This window comes from Gavia stellata, chromosome 14 (assembly GCF_030936135.1).
Source record: "Gavia stellata isolate bGavSte3 chromosome 14, bGavSte3.hap2, whole genome shotgun sequence".
Classification (NCBI taxonomy): domain Eukaryota; kingdom Metazoa; phylum Chordata; class Aves; order Gaviiformes; family Gaviidae; genus Gavia; species Gavia stellata.
This window is the reverse complement of record NC_082607.1, coordinates 6607762-6623125: the sequence shown is the minus strand read 5'-3', so window position 1 is coordinate 6623125 and position 15364 is coordinate 6607762. Positions and strand designations below refer to the sequence as shown.

Here is a 15364-nt window from a genome sequence, read left to right as displayed (position 1 = left end):
AAGTATTTTGGGGATTCATGAGCTGCCTGTGGCTGTAAAGCAAAAGGTGAGGAAGAATGGTGAATATCATTTAATGTTTCCCTTTACAGGTAGCAGTTGCAGAAAAAGGTTGCTTGAGGAATGCAATTATCTGAGCCTGTGCTGCAACTAAATGCTCCGAGATTCTTCTTGACTTCTAGTAGGTTTTCAAGTTTTAAGAAAAAAACTTGAACTCTAAGACAGACAACACTGACTTTCTCCGCTAGTCAGCCAAATAAGGTTTTAATATCCCGGGTAATAGGTAGTAGCATTTTTAACCCATCTTTGTTATGGCATGTTATTTTCTACAACCATTAACTAAGAACAACATAAGGAAGAACAGGAAAAAGATCTGCAAGGCTATGACCACAGGAAGCTATTTGGAGAATTTCTGTTGTTCGTAGTTTTAGAACCGTGCAACTATGTCAACAAGAATTTCCTCTCTTACGAAACCGACAGCTATGTCAAAATTCCAAGAGGGTTTTTTCAGCATTTTTAATGAAGAAGCTTTTCAGGAATTCAGAAACATTTCTTCAGATTTGTGATGAAAGAATTCAGCTTAAGGCAGAAGCTTGTCGTTTTCATTAAGAAGGATCTCATTCCATTTTAAGTGTTACCTGCTGCTAGAGGTTCTTTCCCTTAAAGGTTTTCCTGTCTTGTCACACTAAAACCAGTGACTAACTCCACATCATCTTAAACTCACTGCAAAGCTATGAACCAAGAATCTATCAAACTTCAGTGTGGAAAAAAGTGTTAAATTACTGCAGATGATGCTTTTGTATTACTGCACATAATACCTGAACATTTAGACCAGAGAGTGGGAAGCATTGTAAAAGCAGAATACTAATGGCTCAGATTCAGTGACTACTGAAAGAGCAAGAGCTCTGAAAGAACTGTATATTTATCTTATGAAAAACACAGCTATGACTAACTCTTTGAAGGGGTTTCAAAAGAGCACAGAAAAAGACATTTTCAGAAATAACTCAGAGAATCTACTCAAGAAATGGTTCAAGAAAGTTATGGTCCTCTGAGAGACCTTCCTTAACCTGAGTTAACTTATCAAACACTGTATTAGTATAAATTGCAATTCTTATTCCTGAAATTCAGACAACAGCCAGGATACCACAAATCTCTACGTGCAATACAACTTAATTTTGAAGTAATAAAATCCGCAACTAATTAACAGAAGTGAGAGTATTCTAGTGGTTCAAATTAAAACAGAAGACTCCCTACGGTTAAAATACAAAGCATCCCATGAATTGTTAATTCCCAAAGCCAAAAAGTAAAAAAAACCAGCAGCACAAAAATACTTACAGTCAGTACACACGCTTCAAAACCCTAAGTATGCGTTTGCTTATTCAGATTTAGCCTATGAACATTCAATAAATCTGACTCCATCAGCCTTCAAGAACTGCACATCCCTAAGGTATATTGTATTCTAACTGGTTGATAAATGGACAAAAGATTTGTAGCTAGGTCAGGAATTCTGTCTTTCAGTATCTCCCACTTCTTAGACTCTAATTTGTTGGGCTTCCTCATTAGCTCCTGAGTAAGTTATTATCGAACCATACTTCAGAGGTACTTGGTTCTTTTCAGGGCCTGAAACAAATTACTGGTAAACAGCTGCATATGAAATACTGATCAATTGACCATTAACCATGGATAATAATAAAAAGACTCGAAGAGGCTGTGTGCAGGTTCATAAGTACTCAAAGACAATCTGAAAGCCATGGAGAGCTGAGGATGGTATTAAAGCATCAAAATCATAGCCAATATTCAATTGTTAGTAACTACATTCCCAAGTCAAGAAATAAATATTATCATCGTATCTCCTATTGAAGGAATTAAGTGTTTGAGAAATTAATGATTTTTTTCATCTAAAATGAATAGCAGAGGAGCTATTTACATGACATACTGAGCAGACTCCCGTATACTTGATGGAAGGCTCCAGTATAGTTTTTATTCCCACTGTATTGTTCTCTCTAGTAGTCAAACAGACCCATTTCACACTGTGTTCCAACAAAAAAAAAAAAAAATCAGTAGACTATCTGACACTTTCCCATTCTATTATGCAAACAGTTTAAAGAGTGTGCACTCACACCCTTTGAAAACTAACTTACATCATTCACTACTGACAGCAACAACGCAGTTCAACTGTATATAATTGGGGGAGAATGCATCTTAGTTTACACAACACAAATTTAAATACTAATTAAAAGGAGTATATTTAAAGACTTGTTTTTTCTCTTAAATGACAGCTTAAATGTCTCTTAAATGATATTTTTCTCTTAAATGATAGTATTAAAAAAAAAGAAGTTAAAGAAAAGACTACGGACACAAATAGAACTCTGAAAAGAACGACAGTTTCAATCCACATATTCCAGAATGATGACAGTAGGCATATTATAGAGTTGTGATTTTGTGATTCAACTGCATATTGCAGTTGCTACATTCTAAGTCTTACTTGTACTTGTAGAGGATTTTGATTTAGCAGACTGATACAAGCAAGTAAATTTTTGTTACACATCAAACCTTCCACGTATGGAATATCTAAGAGAACCTGACAACTTACAGTTCTTGCAGCTAGAAATATTAATGCAGTTGAGCATGATTTTCAGATTAGAATTTAAATTTCATTATAGTTAAATTTGAAGAAAATTTGCATCTGTCTGCAATATACCCTGCACTTTTGAGGTATTATTACAAAAGGTTCCTCCCCTCATGCTGTAAAGTGAGGGAGGAGCAATTCCTGTAATAGACTGGTACGCTTAGTAAAAACATACGTTTTAAATAATTTTCCTGCTATAAAACCATTATAGGAATTCCATGGTATTGCACAAAGCATAAAAGAGACTGTCATTGCACAGTTTTAAACTTAAAAGCGTAATAGAAAATAAAAGAAGAATGTACCTTTCATTTGTGTTCCAAAGGTAAGCGCCAGTTTTGCAAACAGTTCTGGGTTTTCAAATTTATCCTCTTCAGCTTTTACCCAAAAGCTGTTTTCTGCTATCTCTTGAGGCTCAATCTGAAACAAAAGTGGCATCTCCAAAGTTAATAACAAGTATTTTCAACAGCCAAGTTAAAGCCAATGCTACTAGACTATTGTAATAATTGGACTGAATTAAGTTTAGCTACATTCCAGGTATTATGTTCTCTTAAAGATGCTTCCTGAACAAAAGACGGATGAACTGCCCTCTATCCACACAATGATTTTTATTGTATTTCTCCTAGTCAACAAGTTTTCCAAACAGGCCTGAAAACATATTAGCACTTGGGTTTGAAAGTGTTCTAGCTTTCCTTGATTACTTTCTAGACAGTTCCTAAATTCTTCACCACTGATATGAATGCCTGCTACTTGAGAACTGTAGAAGGAATAGTCTGTCTTGCGCTGCCAGAGTATACAATACCTTATTTGCAAATGATATGTCAGTGTGGACCTTTCAGTGACTCAATACTATGTCTGTAGGAACAATTATCTTCTTAAATATCAGAAATTACTTTAAACTTAATATCACTCTTTTCTAAACAGTTTCCATTTTTCAAATGTAAACACAGATTTCATTACAGTACCTTATTAGATACTGGCTGTATTAAAAGCGGAAAGTACTCTGCAATATAGAAGTTGAAAGCCAATTTTATTCTTTAGAACAGCTATTTTGTTATCAAAATATGTTCCTCTTCCAGTTTATAATGTCTTATCAATTCTTGTTTACCAGTTCGTTTAAATGCCAGTTAAATTTCAAGGGCTATTTAGCTTCAAGATGATATGCAGGAAGTTTAACAATACTGTATTTGTAAGCCTCACTAGGATTTCACTGCAACACACTGGTCCTCCACCTTTTACCATATGATCAATCTGTTAATGTGTAGCTGCTTTATGCTTCACCACCAGCTGCAGGTGAGACATTTTTCAGAACTACCTTAATCCAACGCTAACAGTGAAGACAGTTACAACAAACGGCAGTAAATTAAACAGTTAAGAATTTCATTCCCAAAACGATGGCTCCTTAAAAGTGATGATCAAATAGACTCTCCTCTCTCAGTATGCAGGAGATCTTTGGCACTGTTCCCAGAGCACTTAAAAGTGTCCATCTGCAGTTACTTTCCATTGTCATACACAACGTTCAGATGTACACTTTATACATTATTTTCTGTATACACATGAACGTAATTGATTACAACAAAATTTGCTGCAATGACAAATATGTATTATAAACTAAAAAGCTGATTTTTCTGTATGTTTACAGGCTAGTAGTCTGAGTACGTTTCACTGTTAGAAAACTGGTGCAAGTGCCCCTAGAATCAAGTATTACTCAACAAGGACAACTGAATGTAGGAAGCACAAGTTACATGCCTGTCAGGAATTCTTCCCTGCTTAAGTGAGATGCCTAAATAAATGAAAAAGTTGAATGAATTGTAGGAGTGAAACTATCCTAACCATACAAAGCAGTGGCAAGTCAAAGATGAACAGCCAGTTCGGGAGAGAATTATATTGTCAATGGCATACAAATTTTCTCCCCACCCCCTTAAGAAAATTGGCAAAATATAGATCTGTGACAAAATCTACATTCTATAAGGAAAAAAGTCCAGATAGAAATACCCAAACAGACATAAGGGGTTAATATAAAAATCTGGAAGATCATAAGAACAGCTAACTGAAATAATAGCCACACAACATTTTCTTAAGTCCCAGTGGAAATGCACTTCTAAAACATTAGAGCTCTATTTAAAAGAAGGAAAAATAGCTTTAAAAAAATCCAGAAAATTGTATGATAGAAGCTTTGAAGAGAGTAATCCTCTAAACAGAAAGAAGACAAGGATGATCAATAGTAAAATATCTTTAACAGACAATAAACATTTCATAGGAGGGGAAGTGACTTCTTTTTTTAATAGAAAAGGCTTTTCAACGTTATAAAACTGTATAATTTAAATTATTCATAAGAGTACATAAACTAAAAGAACTTCTATATGGCTAGATGAATTTCAAAGGAAAAACACAACCCCAGTGTGGCTGCCAGGAGTTTAAAGATATTTTGTACAGATGTTTTAAGAAAACAGCAGGACTGTATGATTACTTTTAAATTCAGAAGCATTAAAGTTAATATTTCTTCTCAAAAAAACCTGTTCAGTTTTCTGGAAACACACTGAGAATTATATGTAAATAAACAAAGAAAACCCCTCACCAATTTCATTTTGCTGTGCTCTCTACAGTTACTTGTAACCTCACCCTTATCTACAATTCTCTGTAACTGGCCTGAAGTTTCCAGCACTGTCATCCTGTACTGTAGCATTAAGAATGCGCGCTGATGCATGTTAACCAAAACCGAAGTTTAATGTCTTTTCCTCCCTAGATACTTCTCATTCCTCCTCCCACAATAAAGCAGGGAAGTTATCGTTTATCCTTACATGCAGATTATTTTATAAGAATTACAGACAGAAAAAGTAACGGATTTGAAATTTATTTTAACATTATTGAAAGTAATACATTAAAAACATAGAAGGAAATTCAGAATAGTCAACCACTTAAATATTTTGAAAGCGTGTTTTTCAACTACTACTGCTAGATACACTTTCAGATTATCTTGGCACATCTCCAAATATTTTGAAATCCAGTGGCAAAATACTAAAGGTAGGTTAGAAACATTAATTCTTTTGGTAAAAGAAACTACAAATTGACATGCCATGCATTTCTGTCAACTGCCAGATTGTCAAAGTTCCTACACGGCAGTCTTCCCAACAGTTTTCCACCCAATTGTCTACTTCAAGATTCACTTCCCCTGTCCTAAAACCCAGCAATCCTTTAACTAACTCAACTTCTTGCTGAAAAAAGTAGTAACATGATTTATAAAGTAAACATTTTAATTGTCTGATAACTTAAACCTGCTTTAAACAAGACATTTTACCTTTGAAGTGGTCACTTGGCAAGTCAAATATCAATTACAGCTGAAAACATGTAGAACTTAACTCTACACCAAATCAGCCAAAATTTTGAGAGCTGTTAGCTACAGGTATCCCCAGAATAAGGCGTGTTATGGGCTTTTGGCAGCATTAAACACTTGGAGCTTACCCCATAGCATAAGGTGTCTTTGAAAACCAATACCAACTGAATCACAATCACTGCATCAAAATTGTTTTACATGAAGAATGGAATGAACTCCCCAAACTTCAGGAGCACTATTAGCAATCTAATGTAAACCCTAGCACATTACCTCCTTCTTCCTCAAAAGCCACTTTTTCTCATTGGGAATAAAAACGAACATTGTAATACCTTTGACCAGTTGATTCTCTTCATTGCGACTTCCAGCTTATACTTCTTCTTCTCTTTCATCCCATGTGGTAATGCTGGTATCACCAGAAAGGGAGCAAAAGGAGCACCTCCAAGAGCTGGTGGCATTGGAGGCCCACCAAAAGGCGGTGGTGGAGGAGGAGGTGCTGCTCCACCAGGTAGCGGAGGTGGTGGGGGTGGTGCTGCTCCACCAGGTAGAGGAGGAGGTGGAGGTGGTACTGCTCCACCAGGTAGAGGAGGAGGTGGAGGTGGTACTGCTCCACCAGGCAGAGGAGGAGGTGGCGGAGGAGGAGGTGGTGCTGCCCCACCAGGCAGCGGTGGCGGCGGAGGTATTGCTCCACCAGGTAGCGGAGGGGGTGGCGGAGGAGGAGGAGGTATTGCTCCACCCAGCAATGGAGGCGGTGGAGGAGGAGGTGCTGCTCCACCAGGTAGCGGAAGTGGTGGAGGAGGAGGTATTGCTCCACCAGGCAGCGGAGGCGGTGGAGGAGGAGCAGGTATTGCTCCACCAGGTAGCGGAGGTGCTGGAGATGGTGGCGCATTCTCACTTGATAGGGTTGGAGGTAATGGTGCTACTTCTGTCAGTTGACCTGTCAGGGCTGGACCCTGAAATATAAAAGAGGAATTCTTTTCATCAGGGAGGGAAGGAGGTTTAATATTAAGCTGAACCAACCAGGATGCCTTGTAGTCAACTGTACCTTAATAAAGTGAGAAATGCAACCATTCTCCTATTTAAATGAGAAGCAGTAACGATAGATTATACCATGTACCATAAAACTGCCAAGTAAACTGAATAACCTAGCATTTTTATAAAAACAAATTGTTTCCATTTTAAAGAAAATTTAATAGTAGCAGTTTACATTTAAGTGAACAGAACAGCATTTTATTTCTTACCAATGCACAAAACATTTACGCCACTTAGGATATCCTGGCAAGCTGGGGCATCAGAGATGGTACTAACCATGCTGAATTTTAACAACACTAATCTGCTGGTAGAAAATTTTCCACAGAAATCACGGAGGCAGCTATTGCAGTGCAAGAGGTTATGCGACCACAGTTGTTCATAACTGTCCTAACATCTTGGGGCAGGGGGGTCAGGGGGGACCAACCAATCCTGCTTTCCTTTAAATCTGTCTACAGTTGTTTCTGCAGCAATAGGAAGAAAGAGCAATTGCAATATCTATTCTAATAAGCTGTAAAAGGAACAATGAAGAGCAACAGTAACATGTTAAACCATCAGAGAGGTTTCTGTAGTAATAACATGATCCTAGCCCAGTAGGAATTCCTCACAGATTTTTGTCCTTCAGGACTACCTGCTAAAAAGCAGGATCAGGAGCTATGCACAAACTGCCATACAAGCTCATATTCTACCTCCTCTACTAACTAATTTTTTATTGCAAAGTTATTCTGTAATATAGGATGTTCATTTAATCTGATTTGCATACTATTTTCCTATGCAATTATTTACTGTTTCTAGTTTAAAGGAAGCAAGAGTTTGTCAAAAACAAAAATCAAGCTGAGAAAAATCTGAGTGCATCTAAAAGTAAGTGCCACAGTATATTGTATGGGGAGTGTAACACTAGAGAAAAAAGGCATCGATACTAGAAAGTTAATGTCTATCACTTTTAATTGTGCCATTACTGTGAATGAGCTGTAATGTCTGGATAATCTGACCTGTCTTAGAATCAATACAACAGAATTAATAACTAATTAGACTAAAAATAAATGTTGGCTTTGCACAAAGCATGTCTGCTTTGGCCCACAAACTACTACACAAGTTGTAATGCAACAATTGGTGGAGAGCTCATTAGAACAGACTGTCAAATTTCAGTGTAACATTGTCTTGTAGATATTTGTAACACACATTAAAATTGGTAAGAATGAACTATGACCAGAAGTGTCCTCGTGTGAAAACAGAATAAGAAATCTTAAGAGACCACTGGTTACAACAATTACTTGTATTGACAGAAAAGGACACAATGACAACGAACAGCAACCCAACTGTTAAATGCAATGTAACGCGCTTACATTAAGGCGAAAAGCCCAGTGCTCTGATAAGGCTATAGCACAGGCAACTTGCCAGCAGAAGACCAGCATATCCTGAAAGCAGGATGATGGCAACCAGGTTTTAGTACATCACATGCTATTCTTCCACTTATTATCCAAATAGGAAGTGAGATCATAGGCATTAAGATATCCACAATAAGGAGAAAAGGCAACAGGCAGACTTTGCCTAGCTTTGAAGGAGTAGGAAATAAGCCAGGCTGAAGCAAAAGCATCAAACCATACTGTCTGTTGGTTCCTAAAGGGTATAAAAGACCTGTCAAACACAACTCATTGTCATTCAACAAAAGGAACCCAAGAGATGTTGTGAGGGCTCAACAGGCAGCCTTTCTTGTCCGCTCTGCTTCAGAAGTGATCCTGGACAGATCACTTGGAGGTAACAGTTTTGGTGCTTGTGAGCAAAATTGATGGAGAAATGAATGCAAATAAAATCGGCTTTGCTGAAACTAAGTATCACCTTCCCCTTCCATAAGGTCTTGCTTTGTTTTTTATATTTAACAATGCGACTGTCTAAAGCTATTGTAATTTTCATTTTAGAAATGGCTACAGTCTGATATCCACAGTGTAAAAAAAAAATGCTGATGTTATCCATTACATGTACATGCTGAAAGGTATGCATATTGCGCACACACAGCTATCATGATTTCCACTTTTGCAATTCAAGTATAAAGCCTTCCAAAACAAACACTTTCTGCAAAACATACAGAAGTAGTAATGTTAAAGCATAAACAGATACTTGGAGAAAAAAGGTCAGGCTGGATTCAAACTTTACATAGCCTAAGGTAATTTTTTCTCAATAATGCAAATATCTGTGACAGGTATTGAATAGACTGCTATTTGAAAAATGTTGCCTCCGTTAACTATCCTTAGTAGTTTATGCAGGCTTAAAAACAAATCAATACAACTATAACATACATTTCAAACTTCATAGAGACAATATACTCAGGGCAATTTCTTTTCAGTTCTTTAAAAAAAAAATTTCAACTCAACTGTGGAACTGTTTTATCACTAACTGTGATTTAGTTTTATTACCTGGGTTCGTAGCTGTTTGATTTCTGTTTCAAGTTCTTTGATTTTCTCTTCTTGTTTCTGAAGCTCTGCTTGTGCCTCTTGTCGAGCTGTGAACTCTTCATCAAACTGTAATGATTAACAAATACAGAAGTGTTTGGCCATTTATGCCCACACTACATAGTATATTTTCAGCAATTCTTTGAACAGTACCACAACTAGAGCAATAGATGCACTTTTAACTTAAAAAAAAGAAAGTATTTTTTCAGTACGTGTTCTTCCAGTACCACACAACTTCTTCCATCAATCAAGTCATGACACAGAACCACTCAGATCCAGCTACTTAGTACAGCTGTAAATTCGACAGGTTTTTTCGCCCCCTAACAGAACACTGCCGACCTCTCAAGCTAACTTGAGTATACATCTCATGCAGCAAACTTAAATCTGGAGAGATGTGTGTAGCTTCAGCAGTATCGTCCATAAAGTAACGTAAGAAAGGAGGTATCCAAATATCCAGTGATCCCTTTAGTCTTGATGTCCCCATATAAAACAGAAGTCCAAATTACAACACGACTGTGAGATATTTGCTGTGTATTTTTATCCTACTAATGTTTGCTGGCTTAAGAGATTATTAGCATCTTTAAAAGCTTCTGTTATTCATTCTTCCACAGGACAAAACAAGTTATCATTAGGAAGAACACATGTTGATTACCACTAACATTATGAGAAACAACTCTGCCAGGGAAGCATCACAACAATTTGGTTTCTATAAAGCTCAGACACCATAACTCCTATTAAAAATGCATCCACGTTTAACATTGAAGAGAGAAAAGTTAATGACTTCATTCAGCTCTTCATTTGAAATTTGTAATCATCATGTTCAAAAACATGTACTGCCTTTTGGCCTACAAAAGACTTCTTAGACCAGACCAGCAAAAAAAAATAAATTTTGAATGCTTTAAATAGACAACATGGTTTATGAACTTTAGCACTATTGCAGTTAATAGAGTGCATTCAGCATTTCATATCCTTAGACAGGATGTGATGAGCTGAGATTAACAAACTACCCATTAACATTATCTAGGAAACAGGAATTTAAGTAACTTGAGAAAACATGTTATATCAAGATATTTTCAGCATAAACACCAACAGTGACAAAGCAAAAGGGTAAGCATCGATTTCTTTAGAAATACTCCCAAAAATTTTATTACAAGAAATATACTGAGCTGCAATTCTTCCTACAGAAATAATTTTAAATGCCTAACCTCTCCTGTATCTAGTAATTAATGAAAACTGCCCATGACCAAAATATGACTTAGTTATCAAGTTCCTAATAAAAAGAGAACTGGACCAGAAAAATAAAACCGTTAGCAAAACAGGTTCCAAAATGCATTGTAAGATTCCTAAATGTGAATAATAAGGAAATAAATTACTGTCCCTCATAACGTAATAATTTATCATGGGCATAATAAGGAAATAAAGCAGTATTTTAATGTTGGCATCTCTGTGCCTAAAGAGTCAATGCTTTTTCAAACATTGAATGACACTGTTTTTCAGTAAGTTTCTTCAGGTTGTAAAACAAAGCTAGATGAAGAGTTACGAACATTCCCCCGCCCCGTCCCCATTTTTTTTGTTGTTTTTTTTTTTTAAGCATATACCTGCACTTTAGATGTTTAACTACGACTAAGTATTTCAGGGCAAAACAGCAACAAGTGGAATTTTTCCCACCAGTCACCTAAAGCAGAGGAATACAGCTGAAGATACGTACAGCTAATACTGTTCATGTGCTTTTGAAATCAGAGTAAGCTGAATCTGAGCCACGCACACACCCAGAAAAACCCAAAACCCACAGAGCTATTAAATGTGAAAGAACATCCCATCTGTGAGATAGACTATTTCACCGTTTCCACTAAGTTTCTACTGTGAAACAAGCCTACTGTGTTCCTGTCAGGCTTCTGTTCTACACCTTAAAAAGAGTGATGATTAGGACTTACCTTTCTGGAAAATTCTGCTGCTTTCTTTTCACTCTCTTCTACTTTAGCTTTGTCCACACAGGCATCTAGAATTTAAATAAAATACCACACAGAAGTCGGGTAAAACATATCACAGCTCTGCCTTTCAACCATAACTACCCTATGACCCCACGAGACAAAGCAACAGACAAAAAACTACAATGAATTACTAGGTTGATCTGACCAAACATTTGGTCAATGATTTTGATGAGCAAAATCTGTAAATGTAAAAAAAGTGGTGAAGATACATGACCAAGTTGAGGATGAATCATCATAGTTGTTCTGTCTCTGACAGATCTGACTTTGCATGCCCTACTCTTTTATATGAATCCACTACTAAATAAGAAAAAAGGATTTTCACATTAGTATGAAGTAATAGTTACTTCTGAGGTTTCAAATCAGAAAGCCTCCTTTCCAGATCAGGAACGCTAAATTAAGCGTTTACTTATTTCAGGAAAATTATTTTGTAGGCAAGGAGAATTTGTTCAGACTGTGAAGCACAGATTTCTTCACTCAACAATGATATAAAGCACTTCCATTGACTTTTCATACAGTATAGAACTCTAAACATTTTGTAAGTGAGGTAAACACAAGTAGCTATATATTACAGGTAGGAATTGGCATGGAGAGACAAACCAGTTATCCCTAAAACTAGAGGTCAGTGGAAACGTAAGGCAAGGTGAGGCAAGATCTTAATGTAGGATCAAGCGATCACATTCCTAGAGTCATAAGTGAATAGAAAATGCAGAAATACTCCTTAGATATGCAGGGTTTCTTTTAGAAAGCAATTTCCATGCCCCCTAAAGTCAACCTGTAAACATCCTTTCTTTGCTCCTTTTGTCACATCACCAAAAAAGTGTTTTCCCAAATGAATGTGTTATCCAAGAGCAATTACTTCCCCTATGAAATATTTACTCCAGAGATGCTCTTGTATTTCAAGAATACAATCCACCCCACCAATCTTAAGAAAAGCATAAAACACCACTTCTAAATGCTGATAACTGCCATTTCAATGATACAGTATTTATTCAGCTGCTTCTTTCCCACATGACATGAACTGTCCCTCCATGCTTTAACCGATTAGTTTACCTTAAACCAACCTCAAATACTTGGAAAATATTACAGAAAACATTCTTAGGAAGAACCATATAACAATTATAAATCCACTAACAATTAATGCTAATGTAAATTGTGATATTTGTAACAGACCTGAAATTAACACAATTTATGAACAAGCAATTTTTGGTTATTAAGACTATCATATTCAGATACAAGTCAAGACAAATTTGGAGAAGCATACTTCATCAGTGTCATTTTATTAAGGGCTGCAGAGCTTGATCTGGCCTTCTCCACAAGTACACCTGTACCTTACATGCATATTTCCAGAAAACTGAAAAAATTTACTCAGTCACTGTATGCTTCTGTCTAAAGTTAAAAAGAAAAGCGTGCACTTCTGTAAGACAAGGTAAAATTGCTTATAGTATACAAACCAATAAGGTGAGTAAAGTCTACGTCCATTCTTCCTCTACATTTAAAATCCGGGTCCATGCCACTGCAGTGCAATACTATCTGTGATACGCATTCTTCTATTATCTTGTAATACTGAGGTCTAACAAAGAAAATATTTTAGTACATAGTAAGAACATGAATAATCACTTATGCAATGTGGAAGGGGAAAAAGGGGGCAACTTTAACTCCTAGTATATCAATTATACAATTGCCAGTAAAGGGATCAAGTTAAAAGTCTTATTTGTACTCTGGCTAATGAAGCACTATTGTCAGTTTCTCAGAAGGATATCTAAAGTTCAGGACTCCATAAAATATTGTGCACCTTTCATGTATCCTTTGCCAGACAATAATCAATAAAACAAATGACGTCTTTAGTATTTTCAATATATGCTGCAAGAATTATTTAGCACATTCTCAAAGTGAATTCCATCACTGGCAACAGTACCAGTATTTAATGACTTAGAAAATGAGTTATTTATTAACTTAATTGCTTGATATACATCTCTACACAACAACATCAGGAACCTCTAAGATTAGGGGATTCTGTGCTCAAAATTATTAGTTCTTACCAGTGCAAGGTATTACATCTCAATCTCACATACCACTGAGGTCTCAAAGTAGGAAACCCCCAAACCTAAACTAATGATATTCCAAACTTTCAAATTAAAAAAAATAAAATGGAAGATTTCTCAGGTTATATTTACTTCTTAATTTTATCATCTTGCATATCCATTGTTTTTATCATCCCTTTACACCAAAAAAATTCTTTCTTAAAACAAAATTTTGTATGTGGCACTTCGACACTGCTAAGACACCATGACGTGCACATAAGCTTACATTGAAAAGACAAGATATAAGGCACTATGGAAGTATTTTCAATTATTAGTAATACAACTAACTTTCAAGTTCACTGAAGTCTTGAAGCTATCAAACTTGAATAAAGGAAAAAGTGCGCAAGTTAAGATATTTTGGAATGAGGGTGTTAGAATAAGGCTCAAATCTTCGAAATAAGCATTATTCTATTTAACAAGATGTTTTCAATATTAACGTTGAGCTGAAAGACACATCAGTTATAGAGCAACTATTCATGCATGATTATGAGCTAAGCAGTTTACCAGGATCTTGATTTCTGTTCTTCCCCCTACCCCCTTCAAAAATCAAACCTCACAGTCAACACTTACTGGACATAGTAATCACTCCTGATGAGAAGGAAATGTTGGAGAATTGACAAGAAGTAATTTTCAGAAGAAGTATCTTTCAACATATTATACAGCAGATGAAATACTTCATTCACATCGGTGCAAACATTGTTAAGGAAATACAAGGACTTAAAAAGCAAAAAAAATTAAAAAAAAAAAACAAGACAAAAAAACCCACTACACAACAAAACAGCCACCCCAAACCCAGTTCCCTAGATGTTGTTCATATTGTTCAAGTAAAACCTTACAACACTTTGAACTACCATCCTTATTAGTAAATACTCTTTTCCCACTAAGATTATCCACAGAAACTCTGTCCCCTGTTTAAAAATTAAGACATGTTTCACTACTACCCAGAAAAATCATACTACATACTTATTATCATAGAATCCTGTAAACATACTTCACAAAAAGCTTTCATTTTCATTCTGAAGTGAGCCAGGCTATTGGCAAATACACACTAGTCAAACATTTTAATTTCTTAAAGAAAAATGTTAGCTGTAATTACCTGTTCTGTAATGCAACAACATTACTTGTTAGTGATTTTATATTCCTCTCATTGACTACATCTACCTTCCTCTGCATCTTAAGTACCAGCCACTACTCTTAAAAACTGCTTAGTGGTGGACTTGGCAGTGTTCGGTTAACGGTTGGACTTGATGATCTTAAAGGTCTTTTCCAACCTAAATGATAATATGATTCTGTAACTGCAAGCAACCATTTTGAATTTAGGTAACTTTAAAATTACTGCTTCTTCACCATTAGAGAAGGCATGCATCTCAAGTGCTTCAGAACCTACTAGACATTTTGTTCCAACTTAGTTACCAAAACTGATTTTTCTTCTAACTTACTTCCATGGTGGTAATTTTATATCTTCATGTATACAAGCCAGTTTAGCTTAGTAAATGTTATTTATGAAAAATTAATTCAGTTCCCAGTGACTTACATTTGACATGCAAATTTAAATACTAATTTTCTAAGTAAGTCTTTAACAAAAAACAAGTGGAAAGAAATCTGCTTGAGAAAGTCCCCGGTAAGATACACAACTGCGACAATAAACTGCACGTAAAGCATTCTAACTTAGGTTTAATAAGGTTATTAAATGATGCAACAAGTTATAACACCATTTCTATAAAGGATATTCCATTTCAGCTCTGATATCATTGAGACGATGTGACAGTTCAATTAAGTCTTCTTCTTTGTTCTCATCAAACACTTTCAGCTGAATATCAAGCTCTTCATTATCCTTATCTTTCAAGCCCTATTTTTCA

The 15364-nt window shown here is 35.9% G+C and overlaps 1 protein-coding gene across 1 annotated transcript in view; it reads right to left on the bottom strand.

Moving 5' to 3' along the window:
- DIAPH2 (diaphanous related formin 2) overlaps positions 1-15364 on the bottom strand; it is a 244795-nt gene that overhangs the window by 188806 nt on the left and 40625 nt on the right. The window contains exons 12-18 of the mRNA XM_059824601.1: positions 15236-15354; positions 14076-14192; positions 12876-12994; positions 11368-11432; positions 9398-9502; positions 6287-6907; positions 2929-3043 (exon numbers count right to left, since the gene is read on the bottom strand). Of these exons, the coding sequence (XP_059680584.1) occupies positions 2929-3043; positions 6287-6907; positions 9398-9502; positions 11368-11432; positions 12876-12994; positions 14076-14192; positions 15236-15354 (1261 nt within the window). The remainder of the gene's footprint in view (positions 1-2928; positions 3044-6286; positions 6908-9397; positions 9503-11367; positions 11433-12875; positions 12995-14075; positions 14193-15235; positions 15355-15364) is intronic.